The sequence below is a fragment of the Heterodontus francisci genome, chromosome 32, assembly GCF_036365525.1.
Source record: "Heterodontus francisci isolate sHetFra1 chromosome 32, sHetFra1.hap1, whole genome shotgun sequence".
In the NCBI taxonomy this organism is placed as follows: Eukaryota; Metazoa; Chordata; class Chondrichthyes; order Heterodontiformes; family Heterodontidae; genus Heterodontus; species Heterodontus francisci.
In genome coordinates this window covers 48,340,700-48,368,390 of record NC_090402.1, presented here as the reverse complement: position 1 = coordinate 48,368,390, position 27,691 = coordinate 48,340,700, and the positions used below count along the sequence as shown (strand labels likewise).

The 27,691-nt window shown below is 43.1% G+C and overlaps 1 protein-coding gene across 2 annotated transcripts in view; it reads left to right on the top strand.

The window, feature by feature from the left end:
* Window positions 1-27,691, top strand: part of fkbp15a (FKBP prolyl isomerase family member 15a) — a 115,952-nt gene that overhangs the window by 2,541 nt on the left and 85,720 nt on the right. Inside the window, exons 2-9 of one of the 2 annotated variants that reach the window (XM_068012752.1) lie at window positions 633-719; window positions 8,009-8,118; window positions 15,351-15,426; window positions 17,485-17,554; window positions 17,691-17,765; window positions 23,250-23,348; window positions 24,646-24,795; window positions 26,228-26,296. In XM_068012752.1, coding sequence (XP_067868853.1) covers window positions 8,034-8,118; window positions 15,351-15,426; window positions 17,485-17,554; window positions 17,691-17,765; window positions 23,250-23,348; window positions 24,646-24,795; window positions 26,228-26,296 — 624 coding nt within the window. In that variant the 5' untranslated portion in view covers window positions 633-719; window positions 8,009-8,033. The remainder of the gene's footprint in view (window positions 1-632; window positions 720-8,008; window positions 8,119-15,350; window positions 15,427-17,484; window positions 17,555-17,690; window positions 17,766-23,249; window positions 23,349-24,645; window positions 24,796-26,227; window positions 26,297-27,691) is intronic. The other variant, XM_068012751.1, reaches the window with a different exon arrangement.

Sequence of the window (27,691 nt, the reverse complement as noted above, 5' to 3'; positions counted from 1 at the left end):
GAAAAGAGACAATATAAAACATTACAGGAAGGGACAGGGAAATGGGATTAAAGCAAACACTCAATCCAAAGAACAAGAAATGCTGGAAATACTCAGCAGATCTGGCAGCATATGTGGAGAGAGAAGCAGAGTTAACATTTCAGATTAACATTTCAGTTCCGATGAAGGGTCACTGACCCGAAACGTTAACTCTGCTTCTCATTCCACAGATGCTGCCAGACCTGCTGAGTGATTCCAGCATTTCTTGTTTTTATTTCAGATTTCCAGCATCCGCAGTATTTTGCTTTTATTAACATTTCAGAAGTTCTGATGCATAGTCACTGACCTGAAATGTTAACTCTGCTTCTCGGTCCACAGCTGCTGCCAGACTTGCTGAGTATTTCCAGCATTTCTTATTTTTATTTCAGATTTCCAGCATCTGCAGTATTTTGCTTTCACTCAAAGGAAAGAACTGCATTGTGTAGGTGTGATGGACAGAATATCTGACTCTGATAGTTTGAGTGTTGGGCTTGAAGTCCTGTGCAGTCCATCCTTGTTTCTGTGTAGTGACCTTTTTATTCAGGCCAGTACAAGTGGGGTTCCAGGAGAACAGTTTAAACCAATTCTGTCCCTCTCCTCATTCCATCTTGCAGAAAGGTGGCACCACTAATTATAACAGGATGACCTGGTGAGACAGGGATAACAGCCAAAGTACAGTCAATCAACCAGAATTTATTAAGGTATGTGCAACAACGGGCCATGAGCAACGACTGTCCATGCCGAAACTGTCGGACTTTAGATGATCTCCCCTCTGTTCCTCCTCTTGTTTTCAATAGTAGGTAGAATGCCTCGGACAGGCTGCGGGGATTTTTAAACAGTTCTGATCACATATTCTGGTGGTTTAGTCTCTTGCCTCACACATTCCTTTTTTGGTCTTGGGAGCATTACAATAGGTGCTCCAGCATAAGCAAGACCTCCTAGATGATTTTTCCTACTATATTTGGTAAAAGTAATCAAATTTAAATCTCACCTATAATTATTAGTACAGTCAATAGCCCATTCACAGTTACATCAGTAGACCATTACAGCAATCATGGCTATTTCCTAGACTACGGTAGACGACCTCTAAGGTATGCAGGTGATTTGGAGCTTAAATTGTTCTTGTATTGCTAAACTCTGATTCCAGTTGTGTTTCCAATCAAAAATATGCAAACGGCCTAGTCATTCAGAATTAACCTTTTCCTGTCACCATTGTTAGTCTATGTCTGAATTGGAAGAAAGCTGTGGTTCAGGCAAACATTTTAAACTGTTGTAATATCCATTTAATCATTTTGAATGGTTCTGAATTCTTACCCTTTGTCCCAATAAATGTCTAGTTTCATTGAACATGTTCTCCCTAATCATCGCGTAACATCCTTTATTTCTTCTTCTTTGGCTTCCTTGTCTCGAGAGACAATGGATAAGTGCCTGGAGGTGATCAGTGGTTTGTCAAGCAGCGCCTGGAGTGGCTCTAAAGGCCAATTCTAGAGTGAAAGATCTTCCACAGGTGCTGCAGATAAAATTGGTTGTCGGGGCTGTTATACAGTTGGCTCTCCCCTTGTGCTTCTGTCTTTTTTCCTGCCAATTGCTAAGTCTCCTTGACGTGCCACTGTTTAGCCCCGCCTTTATGGCTGTCCACCAGCTCTGGCGATCACTGGCAACTGACTCCCACGACTTGTGATCAGAATCACAGGACTTCATGTCGCGTTTACAGACGTCTTTAAAGCGGAGACATGGACGGCCTTTGGGTCTGATACCAGTGATGAGCTCGCTGTACAATGTGTCCTTGGGGATTCTGCCATCTTCCATGCGGCTCACGTGGCCAAGCCATCTCAAGCGCCGCTGGCTCAGTAGGGTGTATATGCTGGGGATGTTGGCCGCCTCGAGGACTTCTGTGTTGGAGATACAGTCCTGCTACCTGATGCCAAGGATTCTCCAGAGGCAGCGAAGATGGAATGAATTGAGATGTTGCTCTTGGCTGACATACGAGGAACATCCTTTATTTATGCCTAATGTAATCAATGCAAGCAGCTCTTCATATATCAGCAGATAACTCTTTACTTATCAAAAGCCCATGCAAACATTTATAAAGTATGGTACCTAAAATTCATAGCACACGGAAAAATATTTAAAAACCCACTTTTCTTAGACTGACAATTCCAGCTACAAAATGTAAGCTTCATTTACTGTTCCTTGTGAGAGGCTTCCTGTTACTATTGGTTCGCCCATTTTAGTTCCATTTCCTCTATATTCTGGTCACATTTTAACTTGCAAATTGTGATCAATTCTGTTACAGCTATGAGATCTGAAAACACCCTTTCCAGGCTATCTTAATTCAGCCTGGAAAGGGTTTCAGCCCCTGGAAAGGGTGTTTTATCTGATTAGAGCAGTGATCATGCTTTGTTAGGATTAAGATACCCCTGGAAAGGGTGTTTTCAGATCTCATAGCTGTAACAGAATTGATCGCGGTTTGCAAGTTAAAATGTGACCAGAGTAAAGAGGAAATGGAACTAAAATGGGAGAACCAATAGTAACAGGAAGGAACAGTAAATGAAGCCTAAATTTTGCAGCTGGAATTTTTTTGCCTTCTCAATCCATTCAAGATATGCTTTTTGCCAACTTTAATCAGCAAAACCTCCCTCCCTCTAAGATGTGTTCAGGAAAGTGCTTTTCCAGATTATTATTTTTAGTGCCAGTGTGAACATTGCCGGTTTCATGAGCATTGAGAGAACAAAAGTAGGGGAAGTGGGAGGGGATAATGCCTACAACAGCTCAAATATTTCAACACATGTACTCAAGGATTTATTTGAATGGCTGAAGCAAGAGTTGTATCTTTGTACAACTGCTGCAGTGCAATAGAATGATGCCCTTTAAATCCAGAAACCAAGCCTGCCGTCAGAACCACCAGCAAACCTCGGGTAGATGTAAAAGAAAATCCAGTGGCACCAGGGGAGTTGGCCTTGGGGTCCTTGCCAATATTTATCCCTCAACTAACGTCTAAAACAGATTAAATCAGGTGTTGGTGTTGGCGGGATCTTGTGTGCAAATTGGCTGCTGCATCTCCTAATTACAGCAGTGACTGCACTTAAAAAGTACTTCATTGACTGTAAAGTGCCTTGAGATGTCCTGAGGTCAGGAAAGATGCTATGTAAATGCAAGTTCTTTCTATCCCTGTAGTTAATGGTCCTGAAACCCAATCAACCCAGTCCCACTGAGCAGTTTGTATTACCCAATAGGTTGATTTCCTTTTCAATCCCATCTAATCTTATCCCATCTTTTTCTAGGGGAAGGTGGTGGAAGAAGTACAAACTAATATTAAACCAAATAGTTGGAAGCCATGGGTGGAAAAAAAAACACAGTACTAACCATTCCCTTAGCAGAGATCTCAGTAGAGTAAATTTTTAACCTCGACCAACTATTAAACCAGGTTCAATTCCCTTTTTTTTGTCTGCAGGGCAAGTGCACATTTTCCAGTGCAGAGTTTACAAAATGCCTTTTGTTAATGTGGTTTCCATTTTTATTGGCCTGATTTCCTTGGGTAGCCCAGTCTGTTCAGAATATACCCAAAACAATGCAAAAATCTGTGTCCTTTTACTGGGATGTGGTGTTTGAATTCAGATTTTCTTTCCAGTTACCTACACTTGCATTAGTCACTCCAGCTAGGAGAGGTTGGTGAAAGAACCTTGTTTGCACTATACCCACTTGTGGTCTTAAAAGGAGCCATTTGAGATTAAATGAAAAGGTCCTCTCCCTTCTATGCTCTTGTCAGCTATATAGTAATTATATGTTCATCCTTCAATAATACTTTCTTTGCCTGTTTGATTACTTTTGCAGTTTTTTGACTGATCTTGGGTCAAGTCCTTGTCTTTTAAATGATCTTTGAATAAGTCAGATCCTATGCATCGTAACAGCTTCAGAGATGCTCCCTAAAATGAAAATGATTTTGCTTGTGTTATGGGAATAGAAGTTGGAGGCTTGTCCATTTTGTGAAAGCACGTCTGTGTGCTGAAGGTTTTGTCAGCTCTGGAATCTTGTTTGACTGAGTCCACGCAACTCTTGGTGTGCATCTGTAGTTCAGAAGCTCCAAGCAATGTGATATGAAGGGGAGTGGTGGGAGGAGGCTTCACTGTTGAAACAGGGAAATTCCAGTACTCGCTAGAGTGGGATTGTGTTAAACAGGTTTTCTCTCACATTTGACTCTTGTTCTGTAAGCTGTCATCTATCCATCATTGCAGTAAGTATTTTATGTTTGGGTTAACTGGGTCACATGTCTTCTGCCTCGTCAGTGCCACTGGAGCAGGTTTTTTTAATTAATTCTGGGAATGTGGCTGTCACTGGCAAGGCTAGTATTTATTTCCCATCTCTAGTTGTCCTTGAGAAGGTGATGGTGGGCCGCCTTGAACTTCTGCAATCATGTTGTGAAGATGCTCCTGTAATGTTAGGGGAGGTTCCAGGATTTTGCCAGTGAAGCAACTGCAATATACACCAAGACTTTTTGACGAATGGGCGCTTGGAGGTGGTGTTCGCACATTTGGAAGGTGTTGAAGATGAAACTTTGATGACTTGTTGCCGTGCAATCTGTAGATAGTACAGTTTGCAGCCAGAAATGAGAGTGTTTAAACTGGTGGTTTGGGTGCCAATCAAGCAGACTGCTTTGTCCTGGATGGTATTGAGCCTCTTCAGTATTGTTGAAACTAATCCCATCTAGGTGAGTGATGAGTATTCCATCACACTCCTAACTTGCGCCATGTAGGTGTTGGAGTTGTGGAGTTGGGAGGTGAGTCATTTGCTGCAGAATACCAATCCCCTGAACTGCTGTAGATTGCTGGGAAATGAGAAAGAGAATGCAGGCAAAGTGAATTGCACTCTAGTTTATGTTCCTTATTTGCTGTATGATGGCATGAGAACACAAGATACTGGAGTTAGTGCTATGCCGATCTGTAAGCTGTCTTGGATCACTGGTGTGCTGTGACAGCATTGAACAACACTAAATGTTCATACAAAAGTATTCTGTCTCATTTGATTAAAAACATAAACTATTTTGGTCAAAATAAATTGCAAAGTGTAGGAAGCTGAAGCTTAGAAAAGTGAGTTTTGAGAGTCTGGTAGTTTTATGAAATTCTGAATGCATTTTGTGCCTGATGTGGGTGTTCCCAATTACAAAAACATCTTGCGGCACTGGAGTGAATGAAAGCAGTTTAGTCATTCTGAGCATGGAGTGCCTGTCCCAGTGTGGAACATTATCTTAACTCCATTAAGAACCATCCTATGCTTTCAATTTGTTAGTGCAAAAGCAGCTGTGAGGGAGCTGTTGCTATTTGAGTCTCGCGTCAGGCTTTTCCAACTCTCGCTTGTTGTCTTTGCTCAGGAACTGTCGCATTCTGCAAGGGTGTGTGATATTTGACTCGCTGATCTGCGATTCTGCACGGATACACCTTGTGATCGTCAGCCCACGTCCGACATGCTGGGACGCTGGGGCATTGAGTACATGTGGGATGAAACCCAAGGGTTAGTATTGGATAGGAAAGCTATGTGTTTACTCTGATCTCTGCCAGCTCAACAATGGTGAGTCCAGTAGTTGGAGACCTTAATGGTGAGATTGAAACTTGCGTGTTTCTGATCTTCAACACAGTATATTTACCAGATGAGCTGGTGGAGGTATTGGATTCTATTTCTTCACCGCCCACCCCCCCCCACCCTCCCCAGCACCAAATTTTAAGTATTTTGCCTCTGCCACCACCCTTCCCCCAGCTTCATGCTTAATCTCTCTTTCTTTTCCTTGCTCTACTGGAATTTAAAATTTTCAGCTTGTCATTTTTGAAGGTGAGGTAACTGAATGTTGTGTGAAAGGAAACTCCAGTCCTGCAATAGTTCCCTTCAAAATTTGACTTTCCTGCCCACACATTAAGCACCTTGGCAGCATTTGTCCCTGTTGAATCACGTGGGACTGGAAGATCCATGTGACCAGTTTGTGACTCGATTGCTTGTCATTTCAGACTTTACCCATTTGCCGTGTTTTACTTTTGGATAAGTGCTCTAAAAAGTGCTGCACAGAGTGGTCCATTCACCTACATATGGTGTGTGAAGCATTTAGTGTTCCCGTAAGATTAGAGTTTGACCACAGCAGCATCACGAGTTGGTGTTTGTGCTTGATTCCGACCTATGCATTCATTACAGAAACTATAGAGATGTGCTTCAATGCCCCATGGCATGGTGGGCTCACACAGCTTTGTTCCAGACTATTTTGTGTAGTCTGTCCATGTACACAGACTTAAATGTAGATTTTAATATAGATCAGCTGTGTACTTGATAGTGAAGAGGATAGCTGTAGACTGCAGAATGATATCAATGGTTTGGTTGAGTGGGCAGAAAAGTGTCAAATGGAATTCAGTGTGATGTAATGCATTTGGGGAGGGCAAACAAAGCAAGGGAATACACAATAAACAGGAGGATATTGAGAGGGGTAATGGAAGTGACAGACCTTGGAGTGCATGTCCACAGGTCCCTGAAGGTGGCAGAACATGTAGATAGAGTGGTGAAGAAGGCATATGGAATGCTTTCCTTTATTGGCTGAGATATAGAATACAAAAGCAGGGATACATTGCTAGAACTGTATAAAATGCTTGTTAGGCCACAGCTGGAGTGTTGCGTATCGTTCTGGTCACCACATTACAGGAAGGACGTAATTGCTCTGGAGAGAGTACAGAGGAGATTTACAAGAATGTTGCCAGAGCCTGAAAATTACAAATATGAGAGGAAAGATTGGATAGACTAGGGTTGTTTTCCTTAGAACAGAGGAGGCTGATGGGTGACTTAATTGAGGTGTACAGAATTATGAGGGACCTAGATAGAGGTCAGTTACTGTGGGCACAGATTTAAGGTAATTGATAGAAGGATTAGAGGGGATGTGAGGAAAAGCTTTTCACCAGAGGGTGGTGGGTTTCTGGAATTCACTGCCTGGATCGTTGATGGAGGCAGAAACCCTCAACTCATTTAAAAGGTACCTGGACATGCACCAGAAGTGCTGTAACCTGAAGGCTATGGACCAGGTACTGGAAGGTGGGGTTAGATTGGGCGACTAGTTTTTTCAGCCAGTGCAGACATGATGGGCTGAATGGCCTCTTTCTGTGCTGTAACCTTTCTGTGGTTCTATTTAACATTCACTTGCTATTGGAGCAAGGAATAGGCTGTGGGAAAGCATTGCCTATTAGCTTCACAGTACAATTTCTCCCAGTCCTCGCCTAATTCAGGAGCCACCTGTCCTCGTTAAACTTGTCTCTAGCTGCACCCTGTGACTACCTGATAGTATACAAAGGTTAGTGAACTGTGGATAAACTTGAGGGAGAAGGCAGTGTGGGAAGAGGTAATTGGAGTGGGAGGAAGCTCACATGGAACATTAACAGTGGCATAGATCATTTGGGCCACCTGGCCTGTTTCTGTGCTGTAAATTCTGTCACTTGTCATAGATGGACCTGCAAAGGATTTGGCTGCTTTATATTGTTTGGGGGTGTGCACTGGTTGATAAGTATTGTTTTTGCTTTTTTGCTGCATGAGAAGCTTTCCCCTTATATACAGACTGCAGTTCCTCACTAATCCAGTGTTAATGTGGGGGAAGTAACATTAGACTGATAATAAAGCTTGCAAACTTGTGAACTTTGTTACTTGGAGATGCAGGTAAGCAACCACATTTTCACCAATATATAACATTTGAGGGGTGTATAGTGGACATTTTCTGCTTTGCCCTAATTGCCAAGCAGTGTTATTTTCCAGAATTTTTAGTCTTGTCTCTTTTAATTTTTGCCTTATTTTAGCTTTCCAGATATGTTTCAAAAAATATATTCTTCTCATGAGGCCGTTAGAAATGTTGCAAAATAATCACTGGGGCTTGAATGCAGACTTTACTTATCTGTCTCGTTTTTAAACATGCATTGCTTCAACGTTGTGGCTTCCTTCTGGATGATTTGCTAATTTTTGCCCTTTCTCACTGCAGGTCCAAACTGGCCTCTCTCTTCGGCATGGATCAGGCCTCCACAGGTCAGGGGAATGAGTCCTTCCAATATACAGCCCCCAAACAACCGAAGAAAGGGACACCACCTCCAGGTAAGAATGTGGAATTAGAGGAAGAGTGCATGATATTCTTGGTGGGGGGGCGGAGGGTGGTGGCGGTGGAATGGTGCCTACAAGGAAAATACCAAATGACCTATTAAGTCAGAATTTAAACCTTTCTCTGCCTGCAGGAGATTCAAAAATGATTGTCTACTTTAATTCAACATCAGCACAGTGGCTGATGTGTTCCCGATGACATACTTTTCACTTTCAGGATAAAGTTGCCAACTCTGCTTGAACGTATCTGACATATTCCTCACGTGACATCCCTCTTCCAACAATCCCATCAGTTGCCAACATGTCCCATCTCCTTCCCACACCCATTGGAAAGTGAACAGGCTCTTCAGTATCTGGATGAGTCTTGACTGTCAATCAAACTGCTTTTTTTTTTACCCCTTCAACATTTTACGAATGAAAAAGCGTAAGTGCTCAAAGAAAGTGAGGGCAAAGACACTGTTTGTTGCCCCCAAGATTTTTCTCTTGGGTTGCTCACAGCAGTGTTCTGTAGATTAATGCTTACTCTTTAATTCCTGGGGAGTCTAGTACAATCCTGGATGGTTGGCAGCTCTATCTCGGGAGCTTGTCCAGATCTTTATTCAATGCTTGCAGCAAATCCACACTCAGTGTGAATGCAGCAATTTATTCTCAATGTCACAATTCTGTGAAAAGAAATACCCCCCTAACATCTAACCAACTTCTCTGATTGTGTAACTTCTGGTCCTCCCTGACACAGCCACTTGGGAATGAGTCTGATCCTTTAATTGTTTGAAACCCGTCCATTTAAATTGAAGCCTAACTTTTCAAAGTTGGAAGCTCTAGTTCTCTGAGCTTGTATTTGTAGTGAAGGAGCCTTAAGCTGGGTATCAATCTAGTACCTGTCTTCTGAACCATTTCCAGGGCCTCTATTGACATTATTGAAAATGCTGATCCCTTTAATTAACTAGGACTCATTTCAGTGTTAATAGAGAGCAGGTGATGCTCATTATAGTTTTGCATTTAAGGGCAAGGTTTTTGCCCAGTTGGGGAGTTGCCTCTGGACAGAGTTAGTCTAGAAGGGAAGAGTGGGAACTGATATCTGGACTGAACTATGAATTGACAATAAAACAGTTGTGGATCAGAGACTGTCATCAGCTTCCTCATTTTGATGACTGGACATCTGCCTGTTTAACATGGTAGCAGAAGATTAACTTGGATCTCTTCAGGTGGGAATATAAAGAAAAAAACATAGTTTCTTTCTCTAACCAAAGCCAGGCTCCCCGTGGCTTTCTGGGTGAAATAGCTGAGTCATGCTGCAGGCTCTCGAGCTATGATTACCCACCGGTCTTTTCAGAATTGGAACCATATATGAACAATGGAAGAATGAAGTGGAAATGTGGACTCTGGTCACTTCCCTAACCAAGAGGAAGCAAGGTATGGCCTTGGCTATGTCTTTACCAGGAGAAAAGTAAGATTAACAATAAAGTATTTTCGGAACTGGATGTTACTGACTTAGATACTGAAGAGGGATTGCCAATTCTAATACAATTTATGGCCAAGATTTACAAAAGGGATGATTTGTTGGAAGCTGATGAGGCATGGTCGACTTTTGATAAATTTATAAAGAAAGACAATCAGTCCATGGAAGAATATGTCATGGAATTTGATAGGTTATACAACAGACTAAAAAAATTAAATCTAGAAATTTCTGAGTCTGTGCTTGCGTTCAAATTGTTAGATTGTGCACAAATCTCTCATCTGTATAGACTTTTAGTTTTGACTGGTTCAATTTCATGGTAAAGATTCTCTTTTTGAGCAAATGACAGCTACTCTAAAGAAATTTTGGGGAAACAGTCATTTCCAGCTGCCTTCATGTCACAAATTGGAAATTCTGCAGCGATGTAGGATTAGTATAAATGGGTGGTTGATGGTCGGCACAGACTCGGTGGGCTGAAGGGCTTGTTTCAGTGCTATATCTCTCTATGATACAGAGAATGGAGGACTCCGTGGTCGCTGACTCTCAAAATCAACGGGGGCCTAGTTACAGGCGCTTGTACAAAGAGAGAGTTGCTGAAGGAACTTTTGAGGTGGGTTGCACTTTTGATAGATTAATAGATCAAAACAGAAGGCAAGATTGGGATGATAGTCGAAGGCGAATGAATTCTAGAGATGCGTGGGGAGTGGTTAATAGGTGTTTCGGTAATAAAAACAAGAAATGCTGGAAATACTCAGCAGGTCTGGCAGCATCAGTGTTTTCGGTGTGAGTCTAAGGATCACTATGCAAGGAATTGTCCTGGAACCAGGAATCGAATATTTGAAGTAACTCATGAGACCGACAGTTCTGATGATGAATATGATAATAATGAACAACATGACAATATCATATTGGTGACCGAAAACTTGAGTCGGGCTGTGAGTATTTTGGTTGCGGATTCATTTATTTGTGTGATATTTGATAGTGGCTGTACCTCAACAGTGTGTGGAGTCGATTGACTAAGCTGTTACGTGGAATCCCTTGACAAGGCAGATAGAGGTAAAGTTAGAGAATATGAAAGCGCTACTTGCTTTAGGTTTGGAGACGATAATACATTAACATCTTGGAAGAGAGTGTGAAATAGCAGGAATCCGTCATTTCATCAGCACTGATGTGGTTCAGAGTGACATACTGCTGTTGCCGAGTAAATCTTCGATGAAAAAAGCAAAGATGAGATTGGACATGGAGAATGACAAAGCATTTGTCTTTGGTAAAGCAGTGAATTTACAATTTACAATTCACTGGATCAGGACATTATTGTATTCCGTTGAGGAAATCGAGCGTTTCTTGCTGAGAAGTTCAAGAAGTATTCTTGACCTTTAGAGACAGGAGTCTGGCTAACAAGCGGAGAATTATCTGGAAGTTGCACAGGCAATTTGCCCATCCTTCATCGCAGAAGTTAAAGCTACTACTAAAGGATGCCAGAGTTGTGGGTAAAGAATACGACTCCCTTGTTGAACAAATCACATCTCCTTGTGACACATGTATTAAATATCAGAAGACACCGCCGCGCCTGGTTGTGAGTGTCCCATTAACTCGGGAATTTAATGAAGTGGTGGCTATGGACCTGAAAGTGTGGGACTGAGATCAAGGTATTTAACTGTTGCATTTTGTCGATATGGCAACTAAGTTCAGCATATCTGCAGTAATAACAAGGACAAACGGACAATAATGGATAAAGTTATGGAAAAGTGGGTTGGTACAGGCCTTGGAACCCCTGCAAAATTTCTGATATAACGGAGAGGAATTTACAAATGACGAGTTTAGGGACATCTGTGAGAACTTAAATATTGTAGTTATGAGCACTGCACAAATACTGGCGGATCAACTGAACTGCAAGCTACAAACGGCTCTGGCATGGGCAATACATGTAAAAAAAATTCTCTACAAATGATTGGGGTGGGGGGTGGGGATGGTGGTATAGCCCATACCAATTGGTATATAGCCGTAATCCAAAATTGCCTTCCATACTATATGACGATCCTCCGGCCCTGGAGGGAATGATGATTAGCTCAACTTTCTCCGCTCACCTAAATGCGTTACATGCCAGCAGGAGAGTGTTTATCAAAGCTGAAGCATCAGAAAAAATTCAGAGAGCATTAAGACATTGCATAAGACGGTCTGGGGAAGACTTCAGTTCTGGCGATCTTGTTTATTGTAAGAGAGAAGGGCATTGGGGATGGAAAGGTCTGGGGAAAGTTATCGGACGTGACAGGAACATTCTAGTAATGCAACATGGGAATCAAACCATAAAAGCACATTGTCCGCAGCCTCTCAGCTCCAGCGACCCGGGTTCAATTCTGGGTACTGCCTGTGTGGAGTTTGCAAGTTCTCCCTGTGTCTGCGTGGGTTTTTCTCCGGGTGCTCCGGTTTCCTCCCACAAGCCAAAAGACTTGCAGGTTGGTAGGTAAATTGGCCATTATAAATTGCCCCTAGTATAGGTAGGTGGTAGGGAAATATAGGGACAAGTGGGGATGTGGTAGGACTATGGGATTAGTGTAGGATTAGTATAAAATGGGTGGTTGATGGTCGGCACAGACTCGGTGGGCCGAAGGGCCTGTTTCAGTGCTGTATCTCTAAACTAAACCAAACTAATAGGGATGCGTTATGAATTTTTGAACAGAGAACATGGGAAAAGGTGATTATCATGAGGCACCATGTACGTCGCATACACATGCATTGTGCGATTTTGAGCCAGAGGGACAGGATATGAGACCTCAAGAAATAGATAACGATACATGCATTGATCGTGAAGAACAAAAAGAAGCCATCTCATCCAAGGATCAGTTGCCTAAAGTAGGTTCCAGGGTGGTGTACCGCCAGCAGGGTCTGATATCTGGAGGGAGGCTACGATAGTTGGATGGGCAGGGAAGTCTACAGACAAATATAAAAATTGGTTAAATGTCCAAGAAAAGGGACAAGAAGTGAAGGCCATGGATTGGCAAACAGGAGTACAAGAATGGAAAATGAGAAAACGTAGCTCGAGTTCAGGTAATAATTCAGGAGATGCGTCTGGGAGGAGGAAAAGATTGCGTACAGTGGACAGGACCTCTGGTAGATATTTTGACAGGTAGTGCAGAGAGCTGAACGTGAGAGAGGCCACAGCCTGATTAGGCTCAGGTTTAGCCTGGGTAGTGGAGAACCTTCTTGGGATAAGCTCAGAAGCAGAAGTCTCCGTGATCGTGAAGTGTTTGTAGCCGCGAATAGGTTTGAAGATATGGCGATGAGAGGCAAAACTGACAGAGTTAGATAGTTGGAGAGGACTTGGGGTATGTTCAGAGGTTGTGGATAGGGGCCAATCTGCTGTATCAAACAGATGGATCGGTACAGAAAAAGTCCTACCAGATGGGACCTACAAGGCCAAGGCTCGGTTGGTGGATCAAGGTTTTGAGGAGTGCTTGGGGAATCAAGATATCAAGGTGGACTCTCCCATAGCGGGAAAAATGATTTTGAAATCTTTTTGGCCATTTTGGCAACCTATTCTTGGTGGTGCAAGTCCATAGATATCAAGGCAGCTTTCCTTCAGGATGACCTGCTTCAGAGGGAAGTGTTTCTCCAGGCTCCGAAGGAAGCATTAGACATAGAAGCGAAGCTTTGGGAGTTGATTAAATGTGTTTATGGGTTGAATGATGCTTCCCGGGTATGATATTTTTCAGTGAGGGCAGTTCTGTTACAGTAAGGGTGTTCACAACTGAAGGAGGACCCTGCAATGTTTTATTGGCGCTATAATGGCAAATTTTTGTGTATCTTTATAATGCATGTGGATGATTTTTTTGTGTGGTGGTACTAATGAGTTTGAAAAGAATGTTATTCATAGAATTATGGAGGAATTAAAAATTGGCAGTCAAGCTTCTGGGGCTTTTTTAAATATGTGGGTTTGGAGATAAGACTGGGTGAATCAGATGTAGTTTTACATCAACATTCTTACTTGGAAAATGTCATTCCCTGTCACAATTGGCTGCACAAGATCAGGACAGAAAGACGCAGCTGCGTCCAAGGATGAAATGGAACAGTTGAGGAGTCTTGTCGAACAGCTCAATTGGTTAGCCACGCAGGCGAGACCAGATGCAAGTTTTGATGTGCTAGAACTTAGAACTTAGTCTTGTGATGAAACATCCTAAAGTTGAAGACATCCTGAGGGCGAACAAAACTTTAAAAATAGAGAAGTGTATGCTGAAGTTCCCTGCTTTGTGTGATCTTAAAAATATGAAATTAATCGTTTTTAGTGATGCCTTGCATGCAAGCCTTGGTGATGGATTTTCCTGTGCAGGAGGGTTTGTGATATTCCCTGTGGGAGAGAATGGGAAAAATCACCCATTGGCATGGGAGGCCAAGAAAATAAGACGACTGGTGAAGAGCACACTAGCTGCTGAAACTCGTGGATGCTTGTTGATATGATATATTTGTCCAAGATCTTAGAATAAAAAAGAGAGCCTGAAAGGACAATATCAATTGAATGTTATATAGATAATCGATCTCTGTGGGATAATATACATGCAACAAAAAGCGTAAATGAAAAAAGTCTGAGGATAGACATAGCCATTTTAAAGCAAATGTTGGAAAGCAAAGAAATCTCTAAGCTAAGATGGGTAAATACTAGTCATCAACTATCAGACTGTTGCACTAAGAGGAATGCTTCTACTGAAAAATTGTTGACGGTTGTGGAAGGAGGACATCTCGCTATGTAACGTTTGGGAACCTGAATTTTTTTTTCATATATACTTGTCTGCAAATGTGTTTTTTTTTTTCTTGAAAGTGAATTTGACTATTGAAAATGCTGGTTTCTTTGAATTAAACAGGACTAATTTCAGTGTTAATAGAGAGCAGATGATGCTCATTATAGTTTTGTATTTAAGGGCAGTGTTTTTGCCCAGTGGGGGAATTGCCTCTGGACAGAGAGTTAGTGCAGAGGGAAGAGTGGGAACTGATATCTGGACTGAACTATGAATTGACAAGAAAACAGTTGTGGATCAGAAACTCATCAGCTTCCTCATTTTGATGAATGGACACCTGCCTGTTTAACACTATATCCTCTACCAAACTGGATGCAGTATTTCTGATTGCGGTCTTTTACAAAGGATTGTGTTTTCATTATATGTTTAATTACCTTGGCTTTCATTTTTGCTATCATCGTAGCCTCACAGCACTGGTTTTAATGGATCTTCAGTCAACACTGCACCAAACACCTGCGTCCTTCTGCTCAGCAACCCTGCATGTTGTACAGCCTCTTGGAATTGTGTCTGCCCAAGTACAGCACATAATTTGTTGCATTAAGATATTGTAGAAGAAAAAGTTTCTCCAACATTTGCTTCAAATTGGGTTGCTCACAAATGAGTTTTTTATTGTTGCTTTTATCAATGTGTATTCTGCTGGGGTTTCACTGCACTGCACCATGCAATCCTCTTACAGTGCCAACCCTTCAGGCTGAGCTGCCTTTGACTGCGTTGTGAATGATTTCTGTGTTTGTGTATTTGATGGAGAGGAGATACTCTTGAGTCGCTATTGATTCCAGTTTATTTCCCTATAAGAGCTTGGTATCATATTGCAATGTCTGGGGATGGAACACTGTAACCAGCAAACAGTGCTTGGTAACTGGCATTACAAATGGCAGTCTTAGCCATCTTGTCACTCTCTCCTCTGGTGCCTGTTATGGAACTTTATGTATGAGGAGTCTTGTTTAGTTTCAAAACATCATTAACTTTGTTTTTCTATGCAGGAGTGAGTTCACAGAAACCATCAACTGCTGGTCCTCCGGCAGTCCTGTTCGCAACTGGAGTGCACGCGTACCAATAGTAAGTGCTGTTGTGGGGAGCGGGGCAACAGAGGTTGGATAAGGGCCTTCTGTGAGAGTGTGGAATGGAGTGACAGGTTAAAGCTCATCTGTAGTGCTGGAAGCTTGTGTGCCAGCATTCTGCCATGGGGTTTATAGCTACTTCCAATGTGCAGTTGAGTGGCTCATTCTTGAGTTAAAGTTTGCAACTTTTCTTTTTTAAGTATAGGTGGGGTATGAATTCTTGATGAAATGTTTATTGTAGAGCAGATATCTAAACTAACATTAGTATCCTCTAGGCAAGACATGATAGAATTTCATTCAGTTTGACGGTGAGAAGTTTGGGTGCCACATTAAAGGTTACTAAACAAGCTAACAGCTCATGGTGTTTGTCATGTATTTGCACGGATAGAGGATTGGCTAATTAACAGAAAACAGAGTCAGGATAAATGGACCATTTTCAGGTTGGCAAACTGTAACTAGTGGAGTCCCATAGGCACCATTTAAAAAATTTCTTTCCTGGGATGTGGGTGTCGCTGGCAATACCAGCATTTGTTGCCCATCCCTAATCGCCTTTGACAGCTGGCCTGCTTGGCCACATCAGAGGGCAGTTAAGAGTCAACCACATTGCTGTGGGTTTGGAGTCACATGTAGACCAGACCAAGTAAGGACAGCAGATTTCCTTCTCTAAAGGACAGAAGTGTACTAGATTGTTTGTTTTATTTACGACAATTGATAGTTTCATGGCACTGTTACTGAGACTGGCTTTCAAATCCAATTTTTTAAATTAATTGAATTATTAATCAATTGAATTTAAATTCCACCAGCTGCCAAGGTGGGATTTGAACCTGTGTCCCCAGGGCATTAGCTTGTCTCTGGATTACTAGCTCAGTGACATTGCCACAATACTACAACTATTTACGATCTTTATTAATGACTTGGATGAAGGGATCGAGAGCATTGTAGCCAAGTTTGGAGACGATACAAAGATAGGTAGGAAATCAAGGCATAAGGAGGACACAGTCTCTCTAAAGAGATATAGGTAGGTTAAGTAAGTGGGCAAAAATTTGGCAGATGCATATAATATGGGAAAATGTGAGGTTCACTTTGGCGGGAAGAATAGAAAAGCAAAATATTATTTATATGTTCCCTTCTTAACAGCACTGTGAGTTTACCTACACCCCTACATATAGGGCTACGGGCCAAATTCTGGAAAATGGGATTAGAATAGATAGGTGCTCGGTGGCCGGCATGGACACGATGCGCCGAAGGGCCTGTTTCTGTGCTGTATAACTCTGACTAAGGACTGTAGCGGTTCAAGGAGGCAGCTCACCACCACCAAACAGTTTTGATCTTACTTAAGGAGGGGTATTTTGCATTGGAAGCAATTCAGAGAAGGTTGACTAGGCTGATTCCTGGGATGAAGGGGTTGTTGTCTTATGAGGAAAGGTTGCGCAGGTTGGGCCTATACTTATTGGAGTTCAGAAAAATGAGAGGTGATCTTACTGAAACATAAAAGATTGAGTGGCTTGACAGGGCAGATGCTGAGAGGAGTTTCCCTTTGGGAAATCTCGAACTGGGGGCACAGTTTCAAAATAAGGGGTCTTTTAAAATGGAGGCGAGGAGGAATTTCTTCTGAGGGTCGTTAATCTTAAGAATTCTCTTCCCTAGAGAGCAGTGGAGGCTGGGTCATTGAATATATTCAAGGCTGAGTTAGGCAGATTTTTGATGTACATGGGAGTCCAGGATTATGGAGGGGCAGGCAGGAAAGTGGAGTTAAGGCTACAAACAAATCAGCCATGATCTTATTGAAAGAGCAGGCTCAAGGGGCTTGAATGGTCTAGTGCTCCAATTTCTTATGGTGCTTTTAAGAATGATTGATTTTAATAGGTGCTTAGTCCAGTTTGAGTGTTAGGGTTACAATAGAATATTTCACTGTTTAGCAACCCTGAAGTACTTATATTTCTAATCCAAATTTATAAAGGGCTAGTTGACACAAGACACTTAAACAGTTGGAATGTATGTTTCCTGGTCAGCGTTTCGGATTTGTTACTGACTTGCTTTCTTTATTGTATTACAGTTTGAATGGTCAGTATGTGAAGCAAGGGAAGCTGGGTGCGGCAATTCTTGGAAACTGTACTTCTGTAGAGGTGGGTCTGACTGATCAGGAGAAGCAGGGGTGCTGTGTGATGTGGTTATCCCTTCAGTCGGTGCAATAGTATGATCTATACTGTGTATCTTTTTACATGAGAACTGATTCTTTTTCTCCATCTTTGACTCCTAAAGTACAAGATTCTCCTGTACGCCAGCCAACAGAAACGGGTTGCTGCTGCTCATATCTATCCGGCATTCACATTTACTGTGAGTAACCAGTTCTTTGAAGTATATGGGGTTATTGAATATGGATTGTTAACTTCGAACAGATGATTTGTTGGTCAGTCAGGGTTTTTTTAGAATTAGAATTAGAATTAGAATATTACAGCGCAGTACAGGCCCTTCGGCCCTCGATGTTGCGCCGATCATCTGACCTACACTATTCCATTTACATCCATATGTCTATCCAATGACCACTTAAATGCCCTTAAAGTTGGCGAGTCTACTACTGTTGCAGGCAGGGCGTTCCACGCCCCTACTACTCTCTGCGTAAAGAAACTACCTCTGACATCTGTCCTATATCTTTCACCCCTCAACTTAAAGCTATGTCCCCTCGTGTTTGCCATCCTCATCCGAGGAAAAAGACTCTCACTATCCACCCTATCTAACCCTCTGATTATCTTGTATGTCTCTATTAAGTCACCTCTCCTCCTCCTTCTCTCTAACGAAAACAACCCCAAGTCCCTCAGCCTTTCCTCGTAAGACCTTCCTTCCATACCAGGCAACATCCTAGTAAATCTCCTCTGCACCCTTTCCAAAGCTTCGACATCCTTCCTATAATGCGGTGACCAGAACTGCACGCAATACTCCAGGTGCGGCCTCACCAGAGTTTTGTACAGCTGCATCATGACCCCGTGGCTCTGAAACTCGATCCCCCTACTAATAAAGGCTAACACACCATATGCCTTCTTAACAGCCCTATTAACCTGGGTAGCAACTTTCAGGGATTTATGTACCTGGATACCAAGATCTCTCTGCTCATCTACACTACCAAGAATCTTCCCATTAGCCCAGTACTCTGCATTGCTGTTACTCCTTCCAAAGTGAATCACCTCACACTTCTCCGCATTAAACTCCATTTGCCATCTCTCAGCCCAGCTCTGCAGCCTATCTATGTCCCTCTGTACCCTACAACACCCTTCGACACTATCCACAACTCCACCGACCTTCGTGTCATCCGCAAATTTACTAACCCACCCTTCTACACCCTCATCCAGGTCGTTTATAAAAATGACAAACAGCAGTGGCCCCAAAACAGAACCTTGCGGTACACCACTAGTAACTAAACTCCAGGATGAACATTTGCCATCAACCACCACCCTCTGTCTTCTTTCAGCTAGCCAATTTCTGATCCAAAGCTCTAAATCACCTTCAACCCCATACTTGCGTATTTTCTGCAATAGCCTACCGTGGGGAACCTTATCAAACGCCTTACTGAAATCCATATACACCACATCCACGGCTTTACCCTCATCCACCTGTTTGGTCACCTTCTCGAAAAACTCAATAAGGTTTGTGAGGCACGACCTACCTTTCACAAAACCGTGCTGACTATCGCAAATGAACTTATTCTTTTCAAGATGATTATAAATCCTGTCTCTTATAACCTTTTCCAACATTTTACCCACAACCGAAGTAAGGCTCACAGGTCTATAATTACCAGGGCTGTCTCTACTCCCCTTGTTGAACAAGGGGACGACATTTGCTATCCTCCAGTCCTCCGGCACGACTCCTGTCGACAATGACGACTTAAAGATCAACAACAACGGCTCTGCAATCTCCTCCCTGGCTTCCCAGAGAATCCTAGGATAAATCCCATCTGGCCCAGGGGACTTATCTATTTTCACTCTTTCCAAAATTGCTAACACCTCCTCCTTGTGAATCTCAATCCCATCTAGCCTAGTAGGCTGTATCTCAGTAATCTCCTCGGCAACATTTTCTTTCTCTACTGTAAATACTGACGAAAAATATTCATTTAACGCTTCCCCTATCTCCTCTGATTCCGCACACAACTTCCCACTACTATCCTTGATTGGCCCTGTTCTAACTCTTATCATTCGTTTATTCCTGATATACCTATAGAAAGCCTTAGGGTTTTCTTTGATCCTATCCGCCAATGACTTCTCGTGTCCTCTCCTTGCTCTTCTTAGCCCTCCCTTTAGATCCTTCCTGGCTAGCTTGTAACTCTCAAGCGCCCTAACTGAGCCTTCACGTCTCATCCTAACATAAGCCGCCCTCTTCCTCTTGACAAGCGCTTCAACTTCTTGAGTAAACCACGGCTCCCTTGCTCGACAACTTCCTCCCTGCCTGACAGGTACATACTTATCAAGGACACGCATTAGCTGCTCCTTGAATAAGCTCCACATTTCGTTTGTGCCCATCCCCTGCAGTTTCCTTCCCCATCCTACACATCCTAAATCTTGCCTAATCGCGTCATAATTTCCTTTCCCCCAGCTATAATTCTTGCCCTGCGGTATATACCTGTCCCTGCCCATCGCTAAGGTAAACCTAACCGAATTGTGATCACTATCGCCAAAGTGCTCACCTACATCTAAATCAAACACCTGGCCGGGTTCATTACCCAGTACCAAATCCAATGTGGCATCGCCCCTGGTTGGCCTGTCCACATACTGTGTCAGAAAACCCTCCTGCACACACTGGACAAAAACAGACCCATCTAAAGTACTCGAACTATAGTGTTTCCAGTCAATATTTGGAAAGTTAAAGTCCCCCATAACCACTACCCTGTTACTCTCGCTCCTGTCGAGAATCATCTTCGCTATCCTTTCCTCTACATCTCTGGAACTATTCGGAGGTCTATAGAAAACTCCCAACAGGGTGACCTCTCCTCTCCTGTTTCTAACCTCGGCCCAGACTACCTCAGTAGACGAGTCCTCAAACGTCCTTTCTGCCGCTGTAATACTTTCCTTGATTAACAATGCCACACCCCCCCCTCTTTTACCCTCTTCTCTGTTCTTTCTGAAACATCTAAATCCCGGAACCTGCAACATCCATTCCTGCCCCTGCTCTACCCATGTCTCCGAAATGGCCACAACATCAGGATCCCAGGTACCAACCCATGCTGCAAGCTCACCCACCTTATTCCGGATGCTCCTGGCGTTGAAGTAGACACACTTTAAACCAAGTTCTTGCTTGCCAGTGCCCTCTTGCGTCCCTGTAACCTTATCCCCTACCTCACTACTCTCAACAGCCTGTACACTGGCACTGCAATTTAGGTTCCCATTCCCCTGCTGATTTAGTTTAAACCCCCCCGAAGAACACTAACAAATCTCCCCCCCAGGATATTGGTACCCCTCTGGTTCAGGTGAAGACCATCCTGTTTGTAGAGGTCCCACCTACCCCAGAAAGAGCCCCAATTATCCAGGAAACCAAAACCCTCCCTCCTACACCATCCCTGCAGCCACGTGTTCAACTCCTCTCTCTCCCTATTCCTCTCTTCGCTAGCACGTGGCACGGGCAACAACCCAGAGATAACAACTCTGTTTGTTCTCGCTCTAAGCTTCCACCCTAGCTCCCTGAATTTCTGCCTTAAATCCCCATCTCTCTTCCTACCTATGTCGTTGGTGCCTATGTGGACCACGACTTGGGGGTGCTCCCCCTCCCCCTTAAGGATCCCAAAAACACGATCGGAGACATCACGTACCCTGGCACCTGGGAGGCAACACACCAACCGTGAGTCTCTCTCGTTCCCACAGAACCTCCTATCTGTTCCCCTAACTATGGAGTCCCCAATGACTAATGCTCTGCTCCTCTTCCCTTTTCCCTTCTGAGCAACAGGGACAGACTCTGTGCCAGAGACCTGCACCCCATTGCTTACCCCTGGTAAGTCGTCCCCCCCAACAGTATCCAAAACGGTATACCTGTTGTTGAGGGAAACGGCCACAGGGGATCCCTGCACTGCCTGCTGGTTCCCTTTCCTTCCCCTGACGGTAACCCATCTACCTACTTCTTTTACCTGAGGTGTGACTGCCTCCCTATAACTCCTGTCAATAATCCCCTCCGCCTCCCGAATGATCCGAAGTTCATCCAGCTCCAGCTCCAGTTCCCTAACGCGGTCTGCGAGGAGCTGGAGTTGGGTGCACTTCCCGCAGATGCAGTCAGCAGGGACACTCTTGGCGACCCCTACCTCCCACATTCTGCAGGAGGAACATACAACTGCCTTTACCTCCATTCCCACTATTCTAGATTCCCAATAAATCTACTGAAAAACCAAACGAAAAAAAAAGTCAAAACTTGTTCGCTTAGCAATCCGACGGACTGAAGTTTTAAATAAAAAGCTTACCTTATCAACACCCTAGAGTCCTTTTTTTTTGGTTAGAGGAGGAGGGTGGGTGGGAGACACTACACGTGTAGTGTCTCGGGTACTGCCACTGCCCAAATAAATAGTTTTCCCCTACCCAGCAGTCCCCGGTCCTCCGAAACAAAAAAGGGATTAACTTGGAACTTACTGAAATTGACCGCTCAGCTGAAAGTCCGCTCCGCACCCCGTTCTATCAAGGCTGCTCCTCGCAAAAGACAAAGATTTTAAAACTGCCCAAATAAATAGTTTTCCCCTACCCAGCAGTCCCCGGTCCTCCGAAACAAAAAAGGGATTAACTTGGAACTTACTGAAATTGACCGCTCAGCTGAAAGTCCGCTCCGCACCCCGTTCTATCAAGGCTGCTCCTCGCAAAAGACAAAGTTTAATGAAGGAACTTGTGATTTCACATCGTCTTCATTGATGTAAAGTTGTAGACTCTTAGTCATTTACGGCACAGAGGAGGCCATTTGGCTTGTTGAGTCTGTGCGGCTCTCCACGGAGCTATCCTGTCAAGCCCACTACCCTGCTTGATTCCTATAGCCCTGCAAGTCTTTTTCCCTCAAGTGGCCATACAACTTCCACTTGAAGTCATTGATTGTCTCATTTTCTCATTTAAAGTAGTAAGATTCTGATTATGTCCCTACATTTATTAATTGCAGTCCTAAGGTGTTCAGTTTATCTTTGTGTTGACCGTGGTACTGGAAGTTTGTTGGAGGCTGGACTTGGATACTTTTTGAGTTGCAGGGGAATGGCATGTTCGTATCCAAGGTTGTCTTGTTCTTTAGTCATTGCCCACTTTTGATCAGAGAGTTAGTCTTTGTAACTGCTGGTCCTTGGTACATGGAGCAGAATAGCGGTTGCATTAACTAGATGATTTTAAACCACACTTTTTTTCGTCTCTGTATACTTCAATGCCCTGCCCCATTCCTGAGTTTTCTTCTTGAAGGTGTCAGCATATTTTGGGTACATTCAGCAGGTGTTTTTTGTCCAGTACTTTTACCCAGCGATCATTATTCACATAAAAGCCCTGAACATGTCGACATATTCAACTATACCATGCATCATAACTTAGTTCTATCCTGTCCAAAGGCACACATTCAATAGTGTTGGCCTCTAGATCGGGATGAATCTTTTCATTTTAACAGATTTCCTGCTTTTTTTTGTCCTTTCCTGCTCAACTCTGGGCTGTTGGGGCCAATTTCAGCATATTTTATTGGTGCTCTGTTTGAAATTGGTTAATTCAGTACAGATCAGGGACGGACCTGTGAATGTAGCGGTGGCTGTGGCTCAGTTCCAGGTGTGCATCATCGAATGAGCTATTGGAAGTCACTCTGCTTAACTTAACCCATCTTAATGTTCTTTCCATTCAGGTTCAAGCCAATAATTACTGTGTGTTTTATGATGACCAGCGGCAGAATTGGTCAATCATGTTTGATTCTGAGAAGGCTGTGGTGGAATTCAGCAAACAGGTAAAATCTGATTGCTCAGTGGGGGCCTTTGGCTATTCCAGACTGTAATTTAAAAAAAAACATTCTTCGGGTATGGGTAAACTGAAATTTTCAAGATTGAGATCGCTAAATTTTTGTGAAGGGTATCAAGGGATGGAACAAGTTAAAATGGAGTTGCATGATGGAAGTATGATAGCGACATTTAAGAGGTATCTTGACAAATGCATGAATAGGATGGGCATAGAGGGATATGGATCCCGGAAGTGCAGAAGGTTTTAGTTAAGACAGGCATCAAGACCAGCGCAGGCTTGGAGGGCCGAATGGTCTGTTCCTGAGCTGTACTGTTCTTCTTTGTAAATGACCTAGCTGCACAGGAACAGGACTATGTGGGTATTGCTGACAAGGCCTGAGAGATGGTGATGGGTCACTGTTGAACCCCTGCAGACCTATGTGGAATTTGAACTCTGGCTCTCTGGATTGTTACTCCAGGGTTAGTTGCTTGATTACTCGACCTGTCACACAACCACATACCTGATGAATGACTTGGGACCTTTGGGTGGATGAGACCACCTTAGACTCCTTTCAGATTTGTCTGCTGGATCCTCATTGATACAGAGCTAGTCTGGCCCTACTTTTATATGAAGATATTTCCATGGCAGCAGCCTAGAAGCAGGTATTTTTGTGTGGAATCATGGTTGAAGCATCATAAGAGTATAGGTCACATCCGCCATGCTCATTTGTGATCTCCGTGATGACATTGCAATACTGCCGCTGCCTATTTGCATCTCACCAAGCCATACCTACACCAAAAAACTGATTGTATGGTGATACTTTATACACTTTTTCAAACCAGCATTCAAACAAGAAAAGACTATTGAAGGTGATTGCATCCACTCTTGCTGTCTATTCTGCCTTTTGAATAAAGAGATTGTTCTAATATGTTTTTAATGTTTTCATCTCTTGTATATTTTGTGGCATTCAGTCCTATTCTCTTGGATTGATCAAGGAATCTGGGATTGCCCTATTTTAATCACACTGAAACCTGATTTGTTTTGAGCTTGAACTCCCCCACTGTGTACATCACTGGTGATCTAAAAAGTATTTCAGTACAGATTAGTGAGGCTGGTTACTGGTTGGGTGAATTGTACATATGTGTTGCAGGCTGGGGAGAGGATTGGCAGGAAGCTGATGTCATCCTTTACTGTTTGTAATTGTAGCTGTGATTTGGAATTTTTGGTTTAGGTTCTAGTCCACACAATGATTTTAACCAGGTTTAGCATGCAGGCTTCTCAGACCCTCTTTATTTGCTTCTGTGTAGGTGTGTTTGGCAAAATGCAACAGCACCTCGTCGTTGGAATCTGTGCTGATCCAGGATCTGATCCCAGGCGATGGCCAGGCAGTCGAAATGGGTGACTCTTTGGAAGTGTCCTACACAGGTTGGCTTTACCAGAACCAAGCATTTGGGCAGGTAGGGGAAGTTGAGGAGGTGGAACTAGCTCAATGCCTTGGGCTCAGTCCTCGGTCTCTTGATGTTCTAAATTTATTCTGTGGTCCCCTTTATGTTGAGGATAGTACTTAAAAGCAGGTCTGTTTTGAAGTTCAAAGTTCCTGGCAATTGGACATGACAAAGTTTAATTATGAGCTGGTGTTTGAAATCCAGATCCTTGCGGAGACTTGGGTATAGTGAGTCAGATGCTGGCCTTGCAAATACAGCCCAGACTGATGTAAAGAAAGCCTCTGTGTTGGTTGTAAGGGTACAAGATTTGAACTGTTTACATTCACTTTGTTAATTTAAAAACTAATGCAGTGCTAAATGGCACTGAATTTATAATCTCAAAGATCACACAATGGCTGGTGTTGGAAATAGAAAAAAAGAGACTAGTGCAGTCAGAGATGCTTTTCTTAGGCATGTTGGGGCAGAGCAGAGGCAGCTTTACTCTGCATCCTAGTGCACTGAAAGCCCCACTGTGATGTTGCCTAGCTTGTTTACACTGCCCAGCTCTGATTACCATTCTCTGACCCAGGAGATGTCTGCACATATATACTTTGAGGCACACATTGTCAGAAAGAAAGAACAAACTTGCATTTATGTAATACCTTTCATAATCTCAGGATGTCCTAAAGTGCTTTACAGCCACTTAAGTATTTTAGTGTGTTACTGTTTTAATGTTGTAACTATGGAGGTCATTTTTACACAAGGTCCCACAAGCAGCAATGTTGTAATGACCAGATAATCTGTTGTATTGATGTTGATTGAAAGATAAAAATTGGTCAGGACTTTGGGGGATCTTCCCTCTCTAATCTTAGAAGAATGCTGTGGAATCTCTTATGACCACCTCCGAGGCTAGATGGAGCTTCAGTTTGTCTCATTGAAAGATGGCACCTCTGACTGTGCAGCACTCCCTCAGTGCTGTGCTGAAGTGTCAGCCTAGATTCTGTGCTCTAGTATCTAGAGTGGAACAAACCCATGACCGACTGACTTGGGCAAAACACGGAACCACGGCTGATGCCTCCTGCCAATTAACATTGAAGTGCTTGGAGAGCATGGGTAGGAGCTTCCATGCTCAACATTTAATCAACCATGGGTAAGTTTTTTTTTTTAATAACTCAAGGTCTGTTTTGGGGGTGCAACATTTTTCTGATCCCAACTCTGAAGTTCTTCTGCAATTTTAGTATTGCGGTGAAGAGAAAACTATGTTGCTCCAGTGCTCCATTGACCCAATGCTGAAACTGGCCATATCCCGAGAACTAGCATTGCTCAAGAGTGCAAGGTTCACATTGGCTAGAATTTAATTCAACAGTTCTTGAAGCAGCTGTACCCAGGAGATAGACGTAAGTTTGTTGTCGTGCATTTTTTGCTCCTTGTCACAATTGCTGTTTTGCACTTTGCTGTTTTGCAGGTGTTTGACACAAATGTAAACAGAGACAAGTTGCTGCGGTTGAAAATGGGATCTGGTAAAGTGATAAAGGTATAGAATCATAGAATCATTACAGCACTGAAGGAAGCCATTTGTCTGTGCTGGCTCTCTGAGAGTAATTCTGCTCGTCCCACTCCCCTGCCTTTTCCTCGTAGCCCTGCAAATCTTTTCTCTTCAGATAATTATTCAATTCCCTTTTGAAAGCCATGATTGAATCTGCCTCCATCACACTGTTTACAGATCCTAACCATTTGCTGTGTAACACAACTTTTTCTTCTTGTTGCTTCTGGTTTTGTCAATCACTTGAAATTGGTGTCCTCTGATTCTCGACACTTCTGCCAATGGGACTGATTAGATTAGATTAGAGATACAGCACTGAAACAGGCCCTTCGGCCCACCGAGTCTGTGCCGACCATCAACCACTCATTTATACTAATCCTACACTAATCCCATATTCCTACCAAACATCCCCATCTGTCCCTATATTTCCCTACCACCTACCTATACTAGTGACAATTTATAATGGCCAATTTACCTACCAACCTGCAAGTCTTTTGTCTTGTGGGAGGAAACCGGAGCACCCGGAGACACTGGGAGAACTTACAAACTCCACACAGGCAGTGCCCAGAATCGAACCCGGGTCCCTGGAGGTGTGAGGCTGCAGTGCTAACCACTGCGCCACTGTGCCGCCCCACAGACTGGTTTCTTCCTATATACTCTGTCCAGACCCCTCATGATTTTGAACATCTCCATCAAATCTTCTCTTAATCTTCGCCTTGCTGCTCTTATTTTTTCACTTCCCCTCAGCTTTCTATATTCCGCTTGGACAATTATGTTGTACCGACATCTGTCATGCACACCCTTTTTCTGTTTTGTCTTACTCTCTATCCATTTTGTCAGCCAGGGAGCTCTGGCTTTGTTTGTCCTACCTTTGCCTGTCCTGGAATGTATAGACTGTAGCTGAACGATTTCTTTAAAAGCAGCCCATTGTTCAATTACAGTTTTGCCTGCCAATCTTTGATTCCAGTTTACCTGATCCGATCCATTCTCACCTCATTGAAAGTGGCTCAGCCCTAATTAATTATTCATACTCTGGATTGCTCCTTGTCCTTTTCCATAGCTAATCTACAGTTTAGGATGCTATGGTCATTGTCCCCTGAATGTTCCCCTACAAACACTTGATGCACCTCTTTCCCCAGAACCAGGTCCTCATTGGGCTGGAAACATACTGATGTAGAAAACTCTCCTGAACACATTCATAAATGCTTCCCTTCTCTGTCCTATACTATCCCAGTCTATGTTATGATCATTAATGTCCTCCATTATATCTACTCTAAAGTTTTTGCACCTCTCTCTTTAATTTCCTTACAAATTTCCTATATAGCTTTCCCACTAGTTGGTGGCCCATAGAATATTTGTTCATTTCGGTGGTGTCATCATCCTCCC